Source organism: Strongylocentrotus purpuratus, unplaced genomic scaffold (assembly GCF_000002235.5).
Source record: "Strongylocentrotus purpuratus isolate Spur 01 unplaced genomic scaffold, Spur_5.0 spur5_scaffold_6, whole genome shotgun sequence".
NCBI classification, from domain to species: Eukaryota; Metazoa; Echinodermata; class Echinoidea; order Camarodonta; family Strongylocentrotidae; genus Strongylocentrotus; species Strongylocentrotus purpuratus.
In genome coordinates this window covers 17,798,812-17,824,258 of record NW_022145612.1, presented here as the reverse complement: position 1 = coordinate 17,824,258, position 25,447 = coordinate 17,798,812, and the positions used below count along the sequence as shown (strand labels likewise).

At 37.0% G+C, this 25,447-nt stretch overlaps 1 protein-coding gene across 1 annotated transcript; it reads right to left on the bottom strand.

Annotated features, from left to right (window-relative positions):
• Window positions 1-1,068: 1,068 nt before the first annotated feature.
• On the bottom strand, window positions 1,069-22,379 carry LOC582639. The gene is made up of 19 exons (XM_782583.5): window positions 21,745-22,379; window positions 16,344-16,374; window positions 14,507-14,623; window positions 13,752-13,881; window positions 12,975-13,040; window positions 11,772-11,837; window positions 10,614-10,755; window positions 10,039-10,078; window positions 9,498-9,571; window positions 8,798-8,871; window positions 8,161-8,271; window positions 7,385-7,431; window positions 6,464-6,668; window positions 5,636-5,697; window positions 4,932-5,042; window positions 4,402-4,513; window positions 3,752-3,943; window positions 2,963-3,016; window positions 1,069-2,535 (listed from the first exon to the last, which is right to left on the bottom strand). Exons 1-19 carry the CDS (start codon window positions 22,088-22,090, stop codon window positions 2,203-2,205), a joined length of 2,313 nt encoding a protein of 770 aa, XP_787676.3. The 5' UTR covers window positions 22,091-22,379; the 3' UTR covers window positions 1,069-2,202.
• Window positions 22,380-25,447: the final 3,068 nt, after the last annotated feature.

The following is a 25,447-nucleotide window of genomic DNA, read 5'->3' as shown; positions in this document are numbered from 1 at the left end:
TTTTTTTTGCACCGGTATAGTGTTCTGCGTATAGTGTAGGCGTCGCCTGGCTGGCAGAAGGACGTTACCTCTAATTTCAGGTCAATATTGAAACATTAAGCAGAAGGGCATTAGCACTAAATCGCCTCAAATTTGTATAAAACTTATTTATTTTCGAGAAGAAAGTTGTGGCTGTCATCTACTACAACATTTCTATTAGTCTTTTATGTTTTAAACCAATTTTCCGGACGGAAAGCAGTTTAAATATAAAACAAATCTTTAAATGCGAATAATTTAAAAAGTAGTTTTCGAGTCGCTCGCGCGCTAACGCCCTTCCGCCACCTGGCCGACGATTTACCTATAAACATAATCATTATGTATATTCTTCTGAGTTAGAAGTATAAGTGCCCAATCATACGTATATACATCATGTTACTACATTCTATAATATGTCAACCAATGCATTATGTTTCTTCCATGCGTTCAGTATATAATTCCTGGTGTAGTCAAATCGTCAATAATTATTCATCGCTTTTCACATTGTCTCTGCCTTTCATTGGGTCTCATTTCTTTAAACCTGTATACCTGCCTTTGTTATACTACTATCGTAGTCGTGATATTTACAACATGAATGAGAATCATGCACACAAAAAAAGAAAAGTTAATCCAACAAAATCTTTATATGAGCATTAATTAATAATTAGGGTCTATTTCAGATTTCAGTTGAATACATACATTCAGTCAAATATTAGTATAGAAAATCATTTATTACGACGGACATCAGAACATTATGCAATAAGAGGTTAATAGTTTGATCTGGATTAAAAACTTACAGAGTGTTCATGGAAACTTTTTGATGTGAATGTTTCCATCCTCAGGTTCCACACAACATTGGTCTATACGCAATTGGCTCCAAGCTCACATAATAGGGCTTGGGCTTGGATCTGGACCTGGACCATGAGGGGTTAGTGACTCGGGATTAGGTTAAGGGTTAGGTTTAACGTTAGTCTTCGCTTTATCTATTGATCCCCTCAGTGATTCGATGGTTTGTTTTTACCTGGCTGTTAAGAAAGCATGTGTATGCTTGTAAGTAAGCAGCCAGGTAACCGACGGCTTTATGTCTTCTCCGAGGGACTAAGTAATGAGGATAAATGCCTTACCAAAGGGCACTAGCGGTTCGACTTGGTTTCGAACCCGGGACCTCACGGTTACAAGACCACTGACTCTACCACTGAGCAATCGCGTGTTTAACACGGAAACAATCATGGAAGCATGAAACTAATGGAGAGAAATCATACCGAATATTAAAACAACAACAACAACAACCACATTCATTCTTTATTCAGACTGGCAGTATGCTACGTCAAATCAAATAATGCACTTTCTCATATAATCCCGAATGTACAACCCAAAAAAAAATTCAGCGATAAATATATAAAAACAGTACATTCTTCAGATGAGTACTTGCAAAGGCAAGACGTGTATATGGTGCCTGATGTAGTCGATAGTACTTTTTATTATATCTACAGGAGGAATTATGGTCTCGTATATTCTCGTCCGGCAAGGATACATTTTCCTATTAATGAAATCAAACTATTCGCTAATAAGAATAGACATAAATTTGATGTAAAGTAAGAAAATACATGGGATGTCTTTAGACGTATAATATGTCGATTATTTAACACTCTTTCGTACAATAAATCCGAATTTTCAATGACTTCCGACTGTCCCGAGTTTATGTATCATAAAGTGACATTTTCTTTCAATATGAATATATTCTGTGCTGAAACGACTATAATCCAATGTACACGCCTGTCATGTATCACTCCATTACAACAGTTAATCAGTTAAACATAATTATAGTCATATGAAAATATTTGACGGCACAATGTGTGCAAAAGCATATTTCTTGTTTTCCTTTTGAAAGCATCCCACTACAAATTTGTCCAGATAAACTGGCTTAACTCATATGAGGCTTTACAATAAATAATTTCCAGTGAAGTGATTTCTTGTTTGATAATCATATTTAACATCTTTTGTTTTTATAGAGTATATAGCGATTACAAAAAAAGAAAGGATGAAACGCATCATCAACATAGTATTACGTGATTTGTTGTGGCCGCTTTAGCGCATTTTTTGCTTTGATTTAATATGTTGGCATCACAATTTTGAAGCAAGTGGCTTTATACTCCATTAGTCATTGGAAGGAGAGCTGTAAGGACTTCACATAATCGAACAGATGCCTGTGGATTCTTTTTTCTCCTTCTTCCGGTGTCGAGGTTGTTTCTTAAAAGAGAACCGACGTGACAGACTCCTCTTGGTATAACGCTTGGGTCTGAAGGGGGCGTGCGTCAGCTTGGAACGAGCATCAGCAGGGTTCGTTCCGTTCGCTGCTCCCGCCGGACCGTCTCCTTCAGTCAAACTTGGAATTGCGTCCATGGGATCAGCCTCGGGGTACCGGATGTGATAGACAGCTTCGTAAGGTCGCATGAACCAGATCAAATCCGGGTCACCTATGCTAGGTCCGACGGTATCAACCATAACTTCTGGAGGGAACTGGGTATTATTAAAACAAAGAATACAACAATAATCACTTTAACAATCACCTCATATTTTGAAGAAAAACAAAACACAAATTCCTTTGACAATACCCTTTGATATGCATTAAGATAATTATTTCATTATTTTAAGTGGCGGGTCTGGGAGGTGGGACACAGGAGACATTTGTCCCATGCTTCCTTGCCAAAGCTATACACAACAGTATACAAATACAGATTTTAAAAAAACTTTAAAAAAAAACTCGTGGGCTCTCACATGGCCAAATGTTAGAGCCCTTTTTTGTGTGTGTCATCATTTTCTTATAACTGTGCCCCTCTCATCTATCAGACACGTTTAGATCCGCCAAAATATGACACTTTAATAATATTTGCTAGTGGAAAGGGTATCTTATCTTTCAGAGCCTAAAATTGTGTCACACACTCACCTGACATTGATGGCCTGCCTCTTTCATCAGCTTTGTACTTTGATCAAGAAACGTCTGAGGAAAATATGAATGAAAACGAAAGTCACATTTAAAGGATCTTGTGTTTCTTCTAGTTCTATACTTCTTCTTCTTTACCCCCCTTTTCTCATTCTTATTCTCTTTTTTTCAATCTCCTCCTCTGTTTCTTCTTCCCTTTCTTCTTCTTCTGCTTCTTCTTCCCTTTCTTCTTCTTCTGCTTCTTCTCTTTTTCTTTTCCTCATCCTCTTTTTTTGTTCTTCTTTACCACAACTTCGCTCACAGATCTTTCTTAATCATGCATAATAACTGCAATCATAATTTTAAAATACGGCCCCCTTGTTGAAATACCTTGCAAGTTGCAATCAGGCGCGTACGCGGGGGGGGGGGGGGGGGGGTTGGGGGTCGTACCCCCTCATTTGTTTATTATGTGTGTGTTTTGGAGGAACCCCCCCCCTCAAATGTTTTTAATTAACAAATTTCAAAAAATTGTTTGTGCTAATGGGTGACCACAAAACGGTGACCTTACCCCTCCCCCCTCCCTCAAGTGAACGAAATATCGGTCGGCCAAATTTTCAAATTTACGGAACAAAAAAAAAAATTAAAAAGTGCCCCCCCCTCCCCCGCTTATTTGACGGCTGGCTGAGTCGTTGCGAAATTTTCGGCCCGATTTCCAAATTTTAAAGCCCCTTTAAATCCTGCGTACGCCCCTGTTTGCAATGATAAACATTTAAGTGTGTGTGTTTAAAGAAGCCGGAGCTTTAAAACACTCACCTTATAGTGGGTCCCTGATGCATCCCTATCCTTCGTTTTGGGGCCGACGTAAGGACTGGGAGGGGCGATGAACCTGCCCTCTTTGAAGGTAGTTGTTAGCAAGCTATCCCCTGCAGGTGATATAGAGGGCCTTGCCTCTTCCTGTAGGGTGCCGACGTATTGCCACTCCGATGTGATGGGGTCAATTGTGTACTGAGACAAAAAAGAGGGGAAAAAGCTAGCAATGAACACAAGATGAAAGGAGTCTAATGGAGGCTAAAGAAAACCAACTATTTAAATCCAGAACATAAAATGCAATTACATTTTTAACCAAGAATATTACTGAAGCATAAATTATGTTCCTTCTCCATTTTCTCTGTTGCTCCCTCTCTCTCTCTCCCTCTCACTCTCAACCCCCCCCCCCCTCTCTCTCTCTCTCTCTCTCTCTCCCTCTCTCCCTCTCTCTCTCCCTCTCACTCTCTCACTCTCCCCCCCCCTCTCTCTCTCTCTCTCTCTCTCTCTCACACACACACACACACACACACACACTCTCCCTCTCTCCTCCACTCTATCTCTATCTCCCCCTCTCTCTCCACACCCCTCTCTCCACACCCCTCTCTATTTCTCTCTTTCATAACAGATAATATTATTATGAAAACGTTCTTGAATACCTGTGATAGCATTTTCCAACCGTTCGTTCCGATATCATCTACCGCTTCAAGTACGTAATTGATGACGTCATCAGAGAAGAAAAATGGCAGATTCAGCCTCACAAACCCAGGTCTAGGTGAAAGGTGGATATCAAATATTTTCATTTGCCGAAAAGAAAAAGGTTGGGTACATCTGAGATATTGGTATTATATAAGATTGTTATGTTATCACTAGCATTCGCAGGGAATGAATAAATGAGAAAAGTCCATCACAATCTAAGGCTACACACAAGGCTAAGTCATTCCAATATATTCAGAATATGTGAGATATAATCACAAAAATTTAAGAAGAAATTCGTTTACGTTTGTCAATACCATATTGACGTACACATTTCAATAACACTTTTATTTATATAGGCGAACACATATTATTTCCGATCTTTTTAAAACCATGGTTTAGATTTAAACCACTTTCCTCGATTTAGGCCAATTTTATTTTTAGAATAATTTTCAGAATAAACTTTGAAAAGGCTAATCATAATTAGACTTACTTCATAATTTCCATCGGCGTTTTAGTCTTCTTCACCTTCTTGAATTCAGACGCTGTACTATCAGTTCTCTTTCCATTTCTTCTCCGTCTCGTCTTTTCTTTCTTTTCTTTACTGTTGATAAAACCAAACATTACATACATAAATGAAACATACATTATGAATTACCTAATCTTTTTACTTCCTCCTAAAATAAAGTGATTTTGAACACATGGCGATATAGTGAAATTGGTTGGATGAAATTGTATTATAGTACATCCATTTACGACACAAAATCAGAATCATAATTCCTATGATAATATTGTTGTCAAGGAGGCATACCAAAAGCCTCCACATGAAATTAAAGAGTAACAAAAAAGAACAAACACTCCCATAATTATACACGTGATACAAGAATTTCATATGTCGCATTTTGTGCTTACTCGCAAGAGAACAAATAACATAGCATTCTTGTTATAAACATTAAAGATAAGTTTATTTTATTTCTCGATAGATGGAGGCACGTCCCACTTATTTGAATACTAGAATTTTTTTTAAATTTTACCTACGTCTGTCAAACGTATGTATTCATCAATTAGTACATTTGCTTATAATGTTTTATGCTTTAAAAAAAATTGAATAAAGACTTTATTTGAAGAAAGAAGAGGAAGATTGTCCTTTTATCATTGATACAACGATCTTAGACGCAATAAATAAATTCAACTAACCTCTCATCTGTCAAGAAGTAGACGAATCTCTCAGCGAGCTCTTCATTTATTCCAAGTAAGTCCTAAATTGTATTTGGAGGAATAATAAATAGCTCTAATATTAGATTGGAAAAAGCACACATTGAATATCATTTGGGATATATTTTCCAGTTAATAATTTCGACATGGTAGTTTTCACATAGTTATATCAGGGCTTCACCTCCCTGGTTATATTATGTATGAGTTTACACGCGTTTTAGGGCTGTGTAAATGCGGTAATATTTCGGTTTGGGTCCTTTATAAAAACACACTGAAACACCATAACTTTTCACTCTAGTCCAGAATCTGGCCGATTCTTTTTTTTAAAGGGCAATTTACTCTAATTACGTAATCTTCCCCCAAACAGCTGCCAGCCAAAGATGGCGTCATTTCTAAATGTATACGCCAGGAGAATGGGGATATTCCCCAATTAAAATGAAATCAGTATGATTATGGACTATACCTTCACCCCAAGGAAGGGCTGTCTGGTTCTCACATTAACATCTGAAGTGATCTCTAAACATTCTGACAAGCAACGCTCCCTATAATAATCATTCCAACCACTCTAACAACCTTGACTACCACCACTAGTACCCCTACCACTATCACCTCAAGCACTTCCACTACCAACATCACCACAATCAAAAGTCGTCCCCCGACACACACACCACTACTATCACCACCATCACCACCACCAACTCCATAACCACCAATCACCACCACCACCACCACCACCACCACCACATCATCACCACCGATGGAGCCCTCATCCTCCTCCTCCTCCTCCTCCAACAACAACGCGGTCCCTACCTGAGCATAGGGTCCAGCGCATGCACAGCCACCCCTGGCCTGGATACCGTAGAGATCATTAAGGAGGACTGCCACGAAGTTATGATGAAGCATCTTGCCTGTCTTCGGATGGACAATCATGAAGGAGAAGATTGAAAGACGGTTGGCTCGGCTGCTCCCTAGAATCAATATGTTGGGATTCTTCTTCCATTTGGCAAAGGCAAGCCTATCAGACAAAGGAAAAAATAACCGAGTTTGTGATTGAAGCTATTAATAGCATTAGCAAGATAGACGGTTTTAAACAAAGGAAAGTTTGGTACGGTCATTAAAAACATTTTGACAGATTTGTTTTATTTCAAGTAAAAAACTAAACAATTACTTTTCAGCCTTAATTGGAATATTCATTACGATTTGGCATTTTTTTTTTTTTACATTTTATGTCCACATGTCTTTTACAGCATCATTACGTAAACGATTTTTTTTTACTTATTCAACTCGTTTTAATTTCGTGCACATGATTGGCAAATATCATGGCTATCAATAATTAATTAATTATTGTTAACGACTTCCCGTTTATATTCCAATTTGTTATGAAGAGTGATAGATACTTTGCTTCTGTTCGTACGTAAGTAGGCGTAATAATGGCACATCGTGCAATATTGGCATTAAACTGCGAAGCCATACAATTCAGTTGAATACAAGGTAAATTGCAAAGACTAGTGATCGGCTAGGACAAACAGCGTGACATTTCGAGAAGTCATTTTATTTCTTTGCACTAGTTTCCCTCTTAGTCTATCCCGCCATTTTCTTTTATCCCAATCTCTCTCCCTCTCTCTCTCTTTTCTCTCCCTCCCTCCTTCTTTCATCTATCTATCTATATTTCCCCGTACCATTATATCAGTAACATTCTTTTTTGTTAAATTTATCTTATATTCTACTTACTTGGTAAGCTCTTCTTCTCTTCTTTCAATGTAATCTATTCCGACTGACTGTAAAGGAGCAAAATTGGGATACAGTACAATTGTTAAGATATCTTCAAAATGCAATTAACCCGTTGACTACTAAATTGTATAGGTCCCATAGGCTAAACACAGGGTCCACCAGGTTCCCGTAAGCAAAGGGTTAAGAGGTCATAAATAGATTGCAATCTATTCATTATAGTCAAAATGATTATTCTGCGCAAAACTGCCTCATGTGAAAACAGCCCAAACCTCTCTGGCATTGTTTCGCCATAAGAGAATTAATAACTGTAGCCCTCACATCATTCCTGATAATCGGAATTGAGCACTATACAATGTATAGAAAATTACAAAATCTCCATATTATTTTGTTGGCTAAGGGGCAATATAACTGATTGCTTAATCATTATGGGCTGCATGATAAAGAAGAAAGACACATACAGCAATGTTAATGAATAGTCACGCTATTTTTGTATATGGGCGTTGGCGAACAGACGAAAAACACGAGTCAAGTTTTTGATTGTTTTCAAGAATTTTAAGTTAGCGTTGGCATGAATAGTTCATCATCATGTTCACTTGAAAAGACTGAGTATTGCTTCAATATCAATTGAGATCAAATTCAATAATAGCCAACCTGTCTGTCATTTTTTGCAGTGTAGAAAAAAATTAAAGATTTTCATTCAATAATACGGGTACATGCAAATATTCGTTTGTTTATATGTTTTACTTGTCTGATTCTTTGTTTATTTCAAAAATCACCTCTTTGAGTCTGAAAGTAAGTCCTGCTCTGATAGATTCGACAATGGCGGGCGTCCCTCCTTCCTCTCTCTCTTCTATATTATGAATGTAGTGGTGAGTTTCATTGGTAACCTAAAAGAAAAACAAAAGAACATCCGATTAGCATTCCAGTGCAGAGCTCGGCCGGCCAAATATAGTTCAAATATACAAGCGAGAAGGAACAAGATCAGAAAGCCTTTCAAGAAATTAATTTTAGGGCAATTTAAATACCCTGTTCTATTGTCTTCCAAAATCATGTTCGGATTATGCCATGTCGGAACATTTAGATAAGTGACTCACAAGGCTTTTGAGAATGCCTTTGATTTTGTTGAGATTCGGATAGACGGACATAATTTTCATGCGACATTAATTATAGAGCAATTAAAAGCTATTATAAGATCTCTTCAGCTGTGACCTCCTGTCAAAAGATCAAGATTGAGTGGAAGTTGTTTGCCGTAAATAGATTATTTTGTAACCGCAGCCAATGGCTGAATTGCAAATTGGATTGGACTAGCGAATTGTGTTGAATCATTACAGTTAGGAATGGATTGTCATATATATGCATTTTGGAGAAAGATATTCAATGTACTAGCTGTATATAATGATCATCTAAACTCACGTAAAGGACTGTTCCACCGCCTACAGAGTGAGGTACTTTGTTCAGAAAGTGTTTCTTCTTGGCTATCAGGATTCCTGAAAACACAAACAAAGAAAGAAAAACAACGGTGATGATTTCCAATTACGTAAACTGGTTACTCTTGTCAAATCGAAATATTATATCATATTATTATATATTGGATTCAATTGCATGAACTGTCTAGTAGTACAAGAGCTTGGCATTTAAAAAGAAAATATGAAACTAGGTTTTTGAATAGTTTAATGCGATAAATTGCCTTTCTATTGGCATTTTAAGCAACTATGATAATAATATGTTTTGACTATTGAAGTCATTAATGCCTTCGCACATAATCATTATCACGAGCCGCCTCACTACAATGTGTGTGAAGTGCCCAGACACACAACCTCCTATGGCATTGAGGAAACCATTTTTGTCCAGTGACACAGTATAGCATTTTCGTGGTTGTTATGAGGAACGTCTAACAGTTCAAGAGAAGTGTGTGCCATTATTAGAAACTAGAAGGTTATCTTTCTGGTTTCGATTCTATTGATATTAAACATGTATGTCTTTAGTCACTTACTGTTTGAGAAAGTAGACTTGTTTGGAAGGTCAACATTTCCCTACAATTTTGTAATAGAAAAAACCTTTCTATCATTCCGTTTGGGTGCTAAGATCATTTTTCTTTCTTTTAATACTATACCTGGTGTACCGACGCCACCGACAAACTTGTGAGGTGACAGATATACGGCATCTTTGCTGAAATCGTCATCAGTTCTATGATAAAAACAGAGTAAGACCATCTAAGGAATTTTCATGGTACTCCCCGTGGTAATCATATCAAATTACTTTACATATACCCTTCCCTCACCGCTGTCATGAAATGACATTATTATTTGCTTACTCGTTTATTATAAAACAACGCCATAAGTGAATAATGCGATCTATTGCATGACAAAAGACGTAAGCAGAGAAGATACTAAGTCATTTTGAAAATACAAAATGCACATGTTAGCTGCATAGTTACCGCGTATCTAAATTATTGTATGTCATTTCTATGTCATTTCTAGTCACGATATATATATATATATATATATGAAAGACAAAAGTGATAACTGAGTATATAAAGGAGCATATATAGATAAATCAGAGCCAAACGTTTACTGAATGAAAGACGGTATATAAACATTTCTGTCGCACACAAACAAATATGAAAAACAAAGCAAAAAAGAAAGAAAATTTACCCATGGGAATCTGGATTCATGTCAATGGCAAGATAGGGACCTAGATAGAGAGAGAGAGAGAGAGAGAGAGAGAGAGAGAGAGAGAGAGATAGTGAAAAGAGGGAAGGTTCCTTGAGCATACACTTTTATTGTCTGTTCATTCTTGCTATATGCTCCAATGAAAAATAATAATTATAATAATAACAAATACTACTACTTCTTATACAATCAATAACAATAATAATAATAATGAACACATTAATATAATAATTACAATAATAATAGCAGAAGGAATAATAATACTAATAATGATAATAATAACAATCATACTGATAAAAATAAAAATCATAATCATACTAAACAAAGATAAGAAGATAAATGAAAATGAAAAGTATAATGAATTAAAATAATAATGATAATAACAATCATGAAAATAGTAATAATGATAATACTACTACTACTAATAATAATGACAATCATAATAATAATAATAATAACAAACGTTTTACCCAAGTTCAATGTCATCTTAACTCTAAAGTTTATGCATTCGCACGAATTCAACTTTAATTCTTGAAAATTCTGAAAGCTGTTCTCACCTGCCGTGGCATAGTCCCAGAAAGACAGGGCACCATATTTGTGCAAGAGCGCCGCCACTTGGTGAGTATCCGAGATGATACCCGTGACGTTGGACGCGGCGGAAAAACAGCCGATTAGAAAGCGATCTTTCTTCTGGTGTTTCTGTTGGATGATAAGAGAGAAAAAAAGGGAAGTGATTTAATACGGATAATCATTTAATATAGATTAATAATCAGTTTGATGGAATAAACATACGTTTCTTCCCTCGTAGAGAGCGGTTGTTTGTAGTTAAATACTTTCAATACCTAGAATCACATTAGAAATAGTTTTATTTCATAGGTATGATGGCACCCCGGCCCCCACTCAGAGGTCGGAATGACCGCATGCGTGTTGCCAAAATGTCCGGTAAAGGGGTACTTTTCGTGCGACAAAGTCCGGCCCAAAAATTGTAAAAAAAGGGGTGTATTTAACTTTTCACCCGGAGATTTCTTTAAAAAGGGGGTGTTTTTTCTTTTTTCTCTCATCTCTTTGGACTCCTGAGAAATTATTCCGAATTTAGGGGGGTACATAGAGCATTTTTCCTGATTTAGGGGGTCTCCAAGGCAGGAAAAGCCCGCGAAAAGCCCGCGAAAAGCCCGCGAAAGGGGGGTTCGCAAATGTTGGCAGTCCTCAGATAGGGGGTGCTTTCAAAAAGAGGGAACAAGTATATGGGTACCCTAAATAACACTGAGTGGGGGGGGGGGGGGGGGATGGCACATGGCTTCGTATATCTATCGGCAACACTATTGCATTAAATCTACTATAAATAAACCAATCGAAAATCTAAATATACTTTATCATTGCAAATTCCAGTACTTTTATCTTAATGTGATATCTTGGACTTGGCTTTTCAACACATTCTTCTGCCGACAACATCACAATTACTTCCAATGCCATTGGCGAATCCACCAACAGAAGAAGAAGAAAAAAGCGCGGCTCCCCTTCTTCAAACAAAAATGTAATAGTTGCGTAATCGCTACATTTTGTTACGCTATCTACAGAATTTCCGTTTTCAAACATTTCAACAATTCCCCTTTTGACAATCCTCTTGGATTTTGACTACTTACTTATCAGCCTGATTACTTTCAGCAACCAGTGCCATTTTTGTATGATGTTGCTACCTATTATTTCTCTCTTACCTCTAAACTCTCCTCCAGTGCCACCATATCAATCAGACCTCGACTGTTGTCACGTATTCTGATCACCTAGAAAATAAAATCATTTAAAACGCGATTAGCATGACTGACGTACTACAGTGAGCGTGTGTGTGTGTGCGTGTGCGTGAGTGTGTGTGTGTGTGTGTGGGGGGGGGGCCTCGAGAACTGGAGCCCCCGTAAACCATTTTTTTCCCCTTTTTATCACAAGGTTCTTACGGTATCGCGGTGGTTCTTTTATCACAGCCATATATGTTCGATTCGAAATTCCATTTGCCTTTTGGTTAATCTTAGGGTTCTTATTGTCACAGGGTATATTCCGAAGGTGCTCTATTATAAAGTTATTTCGTTGCATCGAATATTCTTTGAATCACAAGGTTCTTTGATTCGTTATTCTAAAGGTTCTTTGAATCACAAGGTTCTTTGATTCGTTATTCTAAAGGTTCTTTTTATCGGAGGGTACTCTCTGATTTCTAAGGTTTCTTTTGATCTCATGGTTCTTTTGTTATTCTAAGGTTTTTTTCATTTCATCACGATTTTCTTATGATATTCTAAAGGTTTTTTTTAAATCAAATATCAGATAAATTTACGCTGGCCTTCAGCCAACGAATGACGCACTCTCCAAGCGTGATCAACACAAAGACCGGAATGTGTGCCTATTTTGGGGGTTACGAACATTCGGAATTATATATATCGAGTTTCCAGAATACAGAATCGAACATTTGGAACTCAGTATTATATTGCATTACTGGAAACAACACCGCAATACATTAGAAACACTATTAAAATAAAGAGGGCGAATCAAGGCTCTATACCTTTATTACTCATGGTTTAAAAACGTATTTTAAAGCTGATTATATCATCAATCCCTCATCAATAGGAATAAAGATGGTAGACGGGAATATAATAATAATAATAATAAAACCGTTACTTATAAAGAAGTCTCTAAGCGCTATAGAACATAGAATAAGAAAAAATGGCGAGAGAAGGAACATGAAGAGAAGACTTACAGGGTGGGACGATGAACATTACTGATACTGATTACGGTGAAAGGGGGAAGATGAGGAAAAGGAAGGAGACAGAAATTGAAAAATAGACAATGATAGAAGAAAATAGAAGAATACGGAAACGAAGCTAAAGAAGAAGAAGGGGAAGATGGGGGGAGATGGGGGAAGGGGAATAGGTTACCTTAGCTCCTGTTTCTTTCCATGGCAGTAGGTTTGAATGATGTTCATAAGGTCCGACGAAAACAACCTATCAGAGAAGAGATATGATGTTATAAGTACATAACGACAAAAAACAAACAAGAAGAACAACAATATCATCACATCTTTTCTTTCTCCAGGCGTGAATATTGTGAATATGAAGCTCGCTGTTTGTCGTCTACAACAACACCAAGATAATTTTGGTTTCACTCGCCTAATGTTCTTGAGAATAAACAAATAATATTTTCATTTGCAACAAATATTTCATAATTGTCATTTCATTAGCGATTATTTTTAATAAGCAACGTTTCATTCACCATCACGACATCCCTGTCCTAATCATCGCTACCATAATAGCCACCCCCATCCGATGTTCTGGCAGATACGGTTCCTTAGCGGATTTGATGACGGTCATTCATTATTTCGACAAGAGCAACACAAAGTTGCCTGCAGAATATTGTCTTTAGTTTTAATCATTGATCTGATTCATTAATTTACCTCCACAAAAAAAGATCCTAGCTAGAACTGAAAAAATCATGGAATATCAAAAGAGATAAAGCGATCCATACACTAGAATATAGACAATATGACAATATACGTCTCGCCCCGTTGTAGTGATGACGACGATCTGTTTCGTCAAAAGCAACAGATCGGCCGGGCGGATTGGGTGACGGTATCGATCCCGCCAAAGGAACTATATCTGCCGTGACACCACACAAGACTGTTGCTGTTATTGGAATAGATATATGAGACATCTCACTGTTTTCTTGGCTCGTTCTCCTTTGAGCAGGAGGGCTGATACCAGTTTGTTGACTGCCCCAGTGGTCCCGCTACCAGTGAAGATGAGAGCATCATCATCTGTCGCATTCACACACTTCTTGATGATGTCCCTGTCAAAATAACAATACTAGTTATATTAATAGTTCTTTTCTTGTAAATCGCACCAATCTCCCTTGAAACAATGAACAGGATAGGGGATACTTCATTTTTTTTTGTCCTCTTTCTTTAAACATCATAATACCATTAACGTAAAAAATTCATTATATCTGGGCTGGAAAAATAATAATAAGGGAGAGGGTTGGGGCACTTGTCTCTCTATATGGATACAATAATCCATAGGGGGTAATCGGAGGGGTCCTGTCATCCGTTTTGACATTCCATTTTAACTCTACCTTTCTTCTTTCTTCTGTTTTTCTGCAGTTCGTTAAGGGGGCACATGTCCCATTCCTCCTTAGCTACGACACTGTAACATAAACACATCAATATGTATTTTTCGCGTGATGCACCTTTTTGAAGATACTTGCTTGTCGTTATGATAACAAAATGATGCAAAGTTAGATAATCAAATACACAAGCTGACTGATTTTTAGATCGACATCTAATCAGCCGATTTTTTACAGGATACTCGCAATTTACAACACGGGTGCAACGCCTTAACAGAACAATATTAGTGCTTAATAAAATCAATTACAGTATTTAACAATGTTACGTAAGGCTTATGATCGGATGCTGTACCTTGCTTCTTTCCTAAATTTGGTTGTTTGTCTTGCCATCAGACCAGTGGTTGTGTGAGTGTTGGCGTACAGAGGTTGAACGTGTTCTGTGATGTAGTCTTCGATGAATTTTACCGCTCTGGAAACAAATGAAACAAAATGATACAAAATAATGCAAACTTGTCATGTTTAAAAAGAATTAAAGACGCATTCGACAAATTTTTCACATCAACCGACTGTTAAGATGATTGATTAAAAATGTGGCCATTATATAAGTTATAGCCACATCAGAAAGAGACATTCGACAACCATGCCAACGGTCACATCAAGTGATTAAAAAATCATTATTATTTATGGGTAAAATACTGTTTATGAAAATTAAGTCGTGCAGGGCACAGGGACACTTCGTAAGACAATGTCACTTATTCGAATTAGGCCTCGTCACCCCAAAAGATAAATCGCTCTAAGAAACAAACAATTGCACGCAGTATTATTAGAACTCTGTGATTATAGCAAAATAAATACCAATCTACCATTCGTGTGTTCGCTAGACTTGAAACTATTGTGGAAATGTCTTTTTGTCTAAATATTCGGATTCGCTCTATATGCGAATGTGATGGTAATTTGTCAACCTACTTCTTTTAACGATTTGGAGGGCAAAATGGGTAAATTGATTGGAACTTTCCAAAAAATTGATGACAATATAATGGAATGGAATGAAATCTTATCAATATTCATTCATTGAAGTTGCCCAAAGGTAAAACCATTGTATTGTGTTCATCTTTTTAATTAAATCATAACCGTAAAAGTTGCTCTATTGTAATACTTCGTTTTATGTGTTTTTCTTCCATTGTAATCCAAAATGATTCATGATTTCTTGTCGTGATGGCGGAAATTTGGCAACCATTGTGTATTTAGTTTGAAGAGAAACTCATAGGATCTTAGCCAAACCCCGGAAGTAAGGTCGTTTCTGGGCATCCATGTTATCATCACCCCAAGAATCATCCCACTTATTGCAATGTAACAGGGTTGACTCAAGACTAAAGATTAAGGAAATTCCACACGGTAGTCTGTGTTGTGAGGCACAACGTGTCTACCAGACTAAAATAATACCAATAGAGACGGACGAGGGAGAAATGCAAATAGCAATGAGTAATGGGGTAAAAAGGGACTAATCTGGTAACTATTTAAATAGTGGCCCATATACTGAAGTAGCATGTGGGAGTGTATACACTTTACCCCTTTATACCAATATTCTAGAATCATGTATGTGCAATCTGCAGTTAATGATGATATAGAAATGAACTATAACTGAATGCAGTAAGAATAGAAATCTTTTAAAAATACAAAATTGTGTCAGAATGTAAAGAATAAATAAAGTAATATCGAATAAATTTCATAATGTTTGTTTTTACAAATAAAATGTACCAATGGGCCTTCTATCCTGCCAATAACCAACGCCAAGAAGAATCACAAGTCATGGTGGTTTTTATCTGTTATGTAATATCTTGTCATAACTAAAAAGAAAACTGTATTTTATTGCTGTTGCCTGTTTTCCCGTTATTTGGGGGTTATCTTCACATGTATTTCAACCAGTTGTAAAGGTTGGGATTATTTAATGACACTGTTACCAAACCGAATTCAGTCTGTCAAATGAATCAGGAAGTCCGCATCATATGGCATCTTGATTACGAGTTTTGATTTTACAGTTCAACCGGTGTACTCTTGGTTGGCTTGCGTTCAGTAGGCATTATAGGATATAAGGTCAGTCAGTCAACAACTATATAGGCCTGTCTAATCCACCCGGCAAAGAAATCAATAACAGTTATACAAAGACAAGGAAGAGGGGATTTACATACCTTCCCGAAGCTGTATAGTCACAGTAGACAACTGTCAAGAAAGAAAAAAAAAAGGAAAAGAACAACAAATATTACGTATGTCCGGACAAGTAGGCAATTTTAATGACAACAGACTATTGATTCGGGACACTCTGAACAGTATATGAACTAAGTATTCATCTATAAAGTTACTCTACACTCCTAGTTCTCTGTCAGTGAAAACTTTGGAGATAAATATGTTATTCATTATTGTAGTTAACACTGGTTTCAAATTGACATGGAGCTTACGTTGGTAATACAATTAAGTTACGATTAATAAGTTTAATGTATGATTCAATAAAATAAACTTATGATTATATGAATTTCAAAACGTTTCGGTAGTTTTATTGGAAATTTCTGCTCATACATGAACACGATTTCACTATTTATGTATATTAAACTGTGCAACTAATTTTGTTCTATTCTGTCAAGGGGTCTTTACTTTAAAAACAAGCATTGTCTGTGCGCTATCCCTGTAATTCAATTTAATCAATTTATACAATCTTAATGATGGCTGAAATATTTATGATGTAAGTTCTATGTCTTTTGATACATGTATAATGATTGTTGATGACAGAAATTGAATACAAATTTAGTTCAAATATGATGCAAAGGTTCAGTTTTGGAATGAGTATTTTATCGCACAACAATAGTCATACCTATCACATCTTCTTTCTCTTTAAAAAATTTGATTTTTGTTTCCATTTCAAATTTAACCTTTTCAACTTAGGAACCGGGGTTTGCGATCAAGGATTGATAACATGTCGTCCTTGCAACAGTTATATCGGCATTATCCGGAAATAATCGGAGGTCTTCGGAAGTGATCAATCCGTTGAAGTTGTGGAGTGAGTTATTTTCTTGTATCGTCCGATATCAAATTATTTCATCGTGTTCTGTAGTGGTTAGCCATATACGTTTCGTAAATAGGCCTACTTTCAAAACAATATCTTATTATTCATACTGTTTAAAGTACGTGGATGTGTATGGAGAGGAGATTTTGCTGACCAAACCATACATACAGAAATCGAGCAATTCATGTGTAAAATTATGCAAATTAAAGAATAGATAACTTCATCAGAATATTCAAAAACGTGAAAGAATTGAAGAAACGGAATGGTTGTGATGATGATGGTGGTGGTGGTGGTGATAGTGGTGGTGATGATAATGATGACGAAGATGATGATGATGTGATGACGACGCTGATATTGAGTTTCACCAGGATAGTATATAGAAAATACGAAAACATAGAACGGAATGGTGGTGGTGTGGTTATGATGACGAAGATTTCGATAACGATGATGATGACGAAGATGATGATGTGATGACGACGCTGATATTGAGAATGATGATGTTGAATGATGATGATGATAATGATGATAATGATTCTTAGGGGAAAATCTATCACGGATAACGGAACATGAATTTTAGTCACAAAACCTTTGAATAACGAGGATATAGGGCTGTATTCTACAACCTCCGAAAATAACAGAAATCAAACTGAGTATATGAGTAAATGCTCCTGCTTTTGTCACAGAGATGTCTAAAAGTGGATGATAATGATTTCAGAGAGGGGAGAAATACGTCGACTGGTCTCACTAGGATAACATTCTAAGACAATAGAAGAATACAACAGAAGAGCTGAACGCAAGTATAATTTATGTCAAATGTGTCGTCATTGTCATGTTATAAGCATATTTATTATTTATGTGATCATCTTGATAGCATGGCGTGTGAGTGTCATAAATCTGTGCAAGGAAGTAGCTCTTGATGTGTCATAAAACCCTACTTTGGCTACCTAAGTTCTCAGATAAAATTCTTTGAATTCCTTTGACTACATACCAGAACTACGTCTAAGAGTGACCTTTGCTTGATGTATAAGACATGTAGGTGAATGAGGTATCAATAAATGAAAAGGAATCAATAATGAAACTGCAAAGTGCAAACTAATAGGCCGCTGTTGCTGACTGGTCCCTTAAACACACTTATGTTCTGATGTTAAGAGGACTTGAGGTGATCGAGGACCCTGTTTCTGTTTCTAATAACCTCCAGTGGCGTATAATGATGATATGAGTGGAATCATCCCCAGACGGAATAGATAGAGGTGGAGTATACCTCAGGAGTGCCGCCCCCTATACATCTCCTAAAAAAAAATTGAGTCCTAAATAAGGATGTGACGTACAAGTACAAAATACAACATATACACGTAGACCTAATCAATGGTACACCACTACCGTCTCTTGTGGTCTACATTGGGTATACCATATGTTTAAAGAAGAGGTCCTTACTATTCTTTCACAATGAATTATTTTATCAGAAAACTTTATCTTCTACAGAGTACTTATTGGGAGTGGGGGCTCCAAGGGGCGTATACGCCTATTCCACTTTATGCTGGATACGCTAGCGCGCCACTAAAGACGTTATATACTACAGACGGACACGTTGGTTTCGTTTAAATTGCTGATTACCAGGTTAAATAAACATTAAGGGATCGTGGTCAGATAATAATGAATCCAAAAGCATACAGCAACGTTTTCCATAGCAGCCAAATTTCAAAGGAGACACCCCCTTCCGCCCCATACTGGTACTATAGTGGTAGTTAACAAGGTTTTTTCCGCAGTTACAATATTTCAGCTTCTGCGAATATTCCAATTTGTATATTACGTTTTGATATTTTATGATCAGAACTGCGGTAAAATATCTTTCATGAGTACTTTTTCCCTTCATAGATCTATATTTCTATGTGATAGTCACGTACAGACTGTTATCAGATTGGTATTGCCTTTTACAAAACGTTTCATAAACAACTTTATGAAATCCGGAACGGGAAGTACATGTATGTCTTATTTGTTTATAGTCCGTGAAAGAATTCTTATACTTTGACAAGACTAAATGTTCATGGCTCAATGTTCAAAGCTCAAGAGGCCTACACATTACACCACATTATCAGTACAGAATAGTAAAGGGTTGCCTTTGTCAGATCATGTATCATAACCAAAGGTAAACATGGGAGTAATATCTACAAGAAAATGTAGCATTATTGAGTTTTTTTTTTCTTTCTTAGGTATTCCAAAGTATACGTTACTGCATTCATTTATACGATAAAGACATTTATTGACTTATTGTAGCCCCAATCAATTATTCATGATAACAAACTGATGCCAATTTTATATCACAAGTTCACAACAACCCTATGCTAGTCTTTGACCTTGTTCCAATTTTCTTTGTCAGTTTCACAAAAGACACATTTTCCTGTTGAGATGGAATGCAAGTACGTGTGAAGTGCATGTAGGGAAATCTACTTGTACAAGTCAATTTTCTTAAGAAAAATATGTACTTTATTTATAACATCGAAATCTTCGATGCTTAAACATACATGTAATCATTTCATGATATAAAGTAGCGGTCACAACCTTACACATAGTCCTGAATATTTCTACATCTTCTTTGAAAAGATAGCTTACCAAATGTGCCAAATATTACAAAGAAAGAGGGACGGGGGAAGGGACACATCAAATACATCATATTTTCGAAGCGACCGTCTGCGTGTTGCCTTCTACCGTGACGGAGCTAACACAGTAGAGCAAAGGATATACTCGAGGCAAACACTGTCAAGACTGTTTACGATCAAGTCTTAAAAAAAAAAGGGGAGAGAGAGAGAGAGAGAGAGAGAGAGAGAGAGAGAGAGAGAGAGAGAGAATGATACTCTTAGTATATTAAGTGAATATAACAGAAAAATAACAGGCCTACAAAATATTAAGATTATCCGAGGTTCTTATTGAGTGTTTATACACGGTTCTGACTTATAATATAAAATATCGAATTAGGAATGCACCCGCGGCAAACACTAACACTGATTCATGAATAAGTGAAGTATTTTAAACTATAAGAAAAAAAGAAAGAGAAAGAGAAATTTATTGTACGGAGATAGAGAGTCAGAGAGAGAGAGAGAGAGAGAGAGAGAGTCAGAGAGAATGAGAGAGGGTGAGAGAGAGATGGGGGAAAATAGAGAACGTACAAAGAAAATAAACAAGCATACATAATATTTTCACAGTATATTTCGTGTTTACACGTAGCTGACCTAATAGACCAAAGGATAAGAATATACCCGAGGCAAACAAATGTCTCGTCAACAGTTGACGGAGATCTTAAAAACTTTTTTAAAACAAAAAGTGGAAAGAAAGAAATAAAGAGGGGGAATAGAGCGAGAGAGAGAGAGAGAGGGGGAGGGAGAAACGTAGTATTCATAATATATTGGGGGCATTCTTCTACCCGCAACTGACCTCATAGACCAAAGGAATATGAGGCACAAACACTGTCTCACGAATATATAGGCTACGTAAGTCATAAGAAAGAAATGAAGAAACAAACAAACAAACAAACAAACAAACAATCAAAAAGAGAATGCATAACATTGACAATAGTATCAGCGTTCATCACAGAACGAAAGTTTAAAAAACAAAAATCGTAATATTTTTGAGAGCACCTTACTGCGTGTTTAAATGACCTCATACAAAATTCCTTTAATATAAGTAGAAACTATATACCCGATGCAAACATTTAACTGAATGGGTGACGTAGGTCATAAGCACGGTATATAGTACAGGCTTCTTTAGCCCTGATTGTGCGTCTGTGAAAAGGTACCGATCCAATAAAAATACCAACAAAATGGCTTATTCATGTCTTCGTCAGTGATACTGATAGCCGATAAGAAGTATAGAGATGAGGCACATAAAACAGGGGAACAGAACCCAAGAGAGGGGTAGGGGTAACCAGGGAGAGGGGTGCATGTAGAGGGGTATAAAAGCATGACAGAATGAGAGAAGTGGGTATAGAAAGGGGCGGGAAAAGGGGGAGGAAGAGAGGTTTCTATCAGTAAATCGTGGGTATTTGCATGGCGTCCTGCCGTGCAAAGGTAATAGGCATAATCCTAATCCTGATGTGTAATCCAATCCCACACGTCAATGAACAGACGCATGTAATTATATGTCCATGAAATGGAAGTTTGAAAGGTCAAAGTGGCATAAACTTCCACGCGAGTGATACTAGTATAGATATTTCATTAGCTTTTCGATGAATATAATGATAGCTATAGTGCACTATCCACTTGGAGGTTATAAGATAAAAACAATACAAGAGGTTAAGGACATCAGGGACATAACTAAAGAAGTGAAGTAAATACAGGGGGTGGAAGGATTATTTTGATAGGCCTATGGAAAGAGAGGCGGTCGATATTTGAGGGTTCGTCAACTTAATTACTGGGAGAATTGGTATCCGCCCGGTTTTACAAAAAATGATACAGGTATATGCAATAAACAATAATATTGAAGTAAGATTCATCATAAAATGATATAGTTGCAAACTCAAGATAAAGATGCAAACTCACTCTCTCTTCCTCCATATGGTCCTTCGAATATCGTTTCATTGCCTACTACATTCTCTTCGATGTGCTTTGCGATGGCGGCACTCTCGTTGAAAGTTTCATCATCCTCAGTCAGTTCGTCTTCGTCTTCCTCCTCGATATCACTCGCTGCTCCTTGGCTTGAGTTGGCCACCGACGAAGGCTTTCGGATGCGCGACGACGAGGTCAGACGGACCGAGCGACGAAGACTGCCGAAGACGTATCGGTCGACGGCATCGTAGTTCTCTGCTGGCGGGATCACATCATCCGTGTTAGCGAACGAGACCTTGTTCTCGATCTCGCCTTCCATCGAGGGGAGGATCGGTGGCATAGGCTCGCTGCAAACAATATTTTATCCTCCTTACATGAAACCTTAGAAGAATAGACGCGGGAACAGACGACCTTAAAGAAACCGTACCGATCGAACGTGCATGTAGTCTGTAATTTAACCAAACCGCTCTCAAACGTTCAGTGAGTGGCTAGTGGTATATATCTTTTACAACACATCGAAGCCTACTAATCCACAATTGAAGCTACTGTGCCTTGAATACCCTTTTCATGATGTTATTGTTAGTATCTCTTTTGGTGTGCAGCGTGCATAGATTTCTCTGAAAGCGCACGGACGGACTCGAGTGACTCTCCACTGTTCAACTCGAGTGACTCTCCACTTATGAATGTTTTTGTGTTGTCTACAAAAGTTTATCAAGTACACCCACGCACGGCGCACCGCCGCGCCGTTGGAAACCAATGACAGTTTGTAGATATGGCAATTCGGAAGTAAAAATGGTATCTTCATTATTTTTAAAATTTGTCTTACTTTTGACTAAGTGTCTAGACGGTCAATGTCTCAAATAGGTGATTTTCAGAACACATAGATCTGTCTACGCCTTCCGCAAAAAAAGAGATTCCTCGATTTGTTTGTACTCCTAGCTCCTTCCTCGTGATATTTCCCTCAGACCTGTCAGTCAGTTTGAAACTTTGAGCGACATTTCAAAGTACCCAGTTATGAAATTATATAATCTATCCCTAAAACTTTGATCCAATGAAAACAAGGGAAGGACTTACCTCAATGAAACTGATGTAGACAATTATTATGACCAGATTCTTTAGACTTAATTTCATTAATTTGCTTTCGCGTTGCGATTATAGCATAATTTTGTCACTCATATAGTTATGAAAACAAATTCACGTATCTCTCTCTCTCTCTCATCCTCCTCTCTCTCTATTCCTACTTTCTCTTTCCCAACAGGCTCCCTCCGTCACATATCCCGTTATAGACAGAAACGTAGTAGACGGCGTTAGTCACCAGAGGAATGGAGGATATTCCTCTGGCTTCGTTGGGCTTTGTGGCTGATGCGGTCACTGGTGACCAAGCTGGTCTGGAATGCACCCATAAATACAGCTAGGGCTTAGCATTACATCGATTATCGCATCCGGGACCACGGCTCAACTTAAGTCTTAACCTTAATAGAACTTAACCTTAACCTTAAGCTCAACTTTTAATCTATAACCTGTGATTGTGATGCACGTAGACCCTATTACACATTCATGACAGTTGCACAATAACACAACCTGCCCTGTTGACAATTCCTTCAGGTTTTGCGTCAGACAATACTATCTGACGAAAAAAAAATCCGGTATCTGATCATTATTTAATACCACAGGTAAGTTGGATCCTTGCCTTCGATGTAGCCGCGAACTGTTGAACTGGAAACTAATGTTACCTTTATCGAGTTGGTCTTTCATAACTCGTTTTGTCTCCTTCTTCTTCCTTGTCTATCATAATATTCTCTTTCCTTTTCGCTCTCCATCCTTGCACTAACTCGTTATTTTTTTCCCTTTATTCATTCTTGAATACAATTTTTTTTTCTTCCTAAAAGGGAACATAAATGTATAGCCTCACAAGCTCTGCTTCTTTTATAGGTTCCTCCGCTTTTTCTCAAATTATGATGTTAATAAGAATGATTATATTATCTACAATTCTTTATACTGATGCAATGTATAATGTTTACTAAAGAAGTATGCACATCATTTAATAATTGTACCGATTTCGGTAATGTACAACTTTGTTTTGCTTATGATTTATCATACATGTATATGTAATATGAGAAAGTGAAAATAAATTTGAAACCATGATAGCCTGAATCTCATTTAATATGAGAGCAACTAATCATTTCTAATTGTTAAAGTTAGATTGGATATTCATGTAATGCATGAAGTGCCCACTTCCCCTCTCCTATTTTCATGACTTTCCTCTTCCAAATAAGATGTATTTCGTGTTTGTTCTCGTTTTTTTGTTTGTTTTGAAGGGTTAGTAAAAGAACTGAAATTGCTAAGTTATTTAGAATAAATCCTTATTTTTTACACTTATGAACCAGCAGCATTAACGCTTACTGATCTCTTTCATACAAATTGGATCAAAGACATAATCGGTTTTATTCGGACGCATTCTTTGTGGTCAACCGATGCATAAAAAGATTAAAGGAGGCGAAATTAAAGGCATGACAAAGGCGTTGAATTTGTTGTCAGTGGTGGTGATAGGGGTGGTGGTGGGATTGAGTTTGAAGAGGACAGTAGTAGTAACAAACTAAAATTCTAACAACTTAACAAGGGTCATATTTCGCACTTCCGTTTTTCAATAAATTGTGAAATCACATTCAACAGTATTAATAATAAATAATAATAAAAACGTTACTTATAAAGCGCTTACCACCGAAGTCTCTAAGCGCTATAACAAACAAAATAGACTGATAAACAATCACCTATTAAACAAAACAAAGACTCCAAAGACGCGTGCCCCCTCCCCTTCCCCACACGCCAGTGCAAATGTATGGATATTATATATTCAACTCAATTTATTTCTGTTTCCAACAAAACATTACAAATCAATCATAATCATTTACAACATTATTAAGGAATGCATATTGGAAACAGAGGGGTCCACTAAAAAGCACTGCTTATATATTGTGGACCCGGCCTCAAAATAGTTAGGAATATTGAGTAACTAAATTAACAAATTCGTAACTACAAAATAGAACTAGAAATAGGGGGAAAAGGGGGTGCCACAGAGACGAGAACGGGACAAGAGAGTACTTTACAAGGCATGACAAAGATAGGAGAACACGGTCACAATACAAAAAGTAGACGATGCAAAAAAAGAAGTGAGAGATTGGGGGTACAGAAAATAATACATAAGAATGAGCTGCATGAGGGGTTGAGAAGAGAAGAAGATGAGGAAGGATAAATGCGCATTAGAAAGGAGATATGCACGAGAGGGCACAATATAATACATTAAAAACACTCGCAAGTTTCGTGTGTTTTTAACTATATTTAATTATTTTCATTGTATCTAATTATTTTCAAGGTATTTTCCCCCAATATAAAATTAATTTGTGGCGCGTTCACTTTGAAAGAGTGCAGATTATTATTATACTTATAAACCCATAGTTTGCATGAATGGTCTTATCGAAAATAATGGGAAAAAAACGATATTAAGAATCTATGATTATCATCTGTACTTTTTAATGTGATGTCGGAATGACTACTCATGCAGTCATACGAGCATGTAGCGTTCTACTAACTAAAACATATCTGACCGCATGTTTATAAGGATACCATACAACAATACCGCCATGCTGTCCCATCCCACATGATAAAGCGTGTGTGTAACCATGGTTACAGGTAACCT

Bases quoted from the DNA above. Each gene is read 5' to 3' on its own strand.
- LOC582639 (XM_782583.5), bottom strand. From the start codon at position 22,090: ATGCCACCGATCCTCCCCTCGATGGAAGGCGAGATCGAGAACAAGGTC. The intron at 13,882-14,506 runs GTACAGCATCCG...TTATTTTGACAG, and splicing joins AAATTTAGGAAAGAAGCAAG to GGACATCATCAAGAAGTGTG. The intron at 10,079-10,613 runs GTGAGAACAGCT...CTCTCTATCTAG, and splicing joins CTGGGACTATGCCACGGCAG to GTCCCTATCTTGCCATTGAC.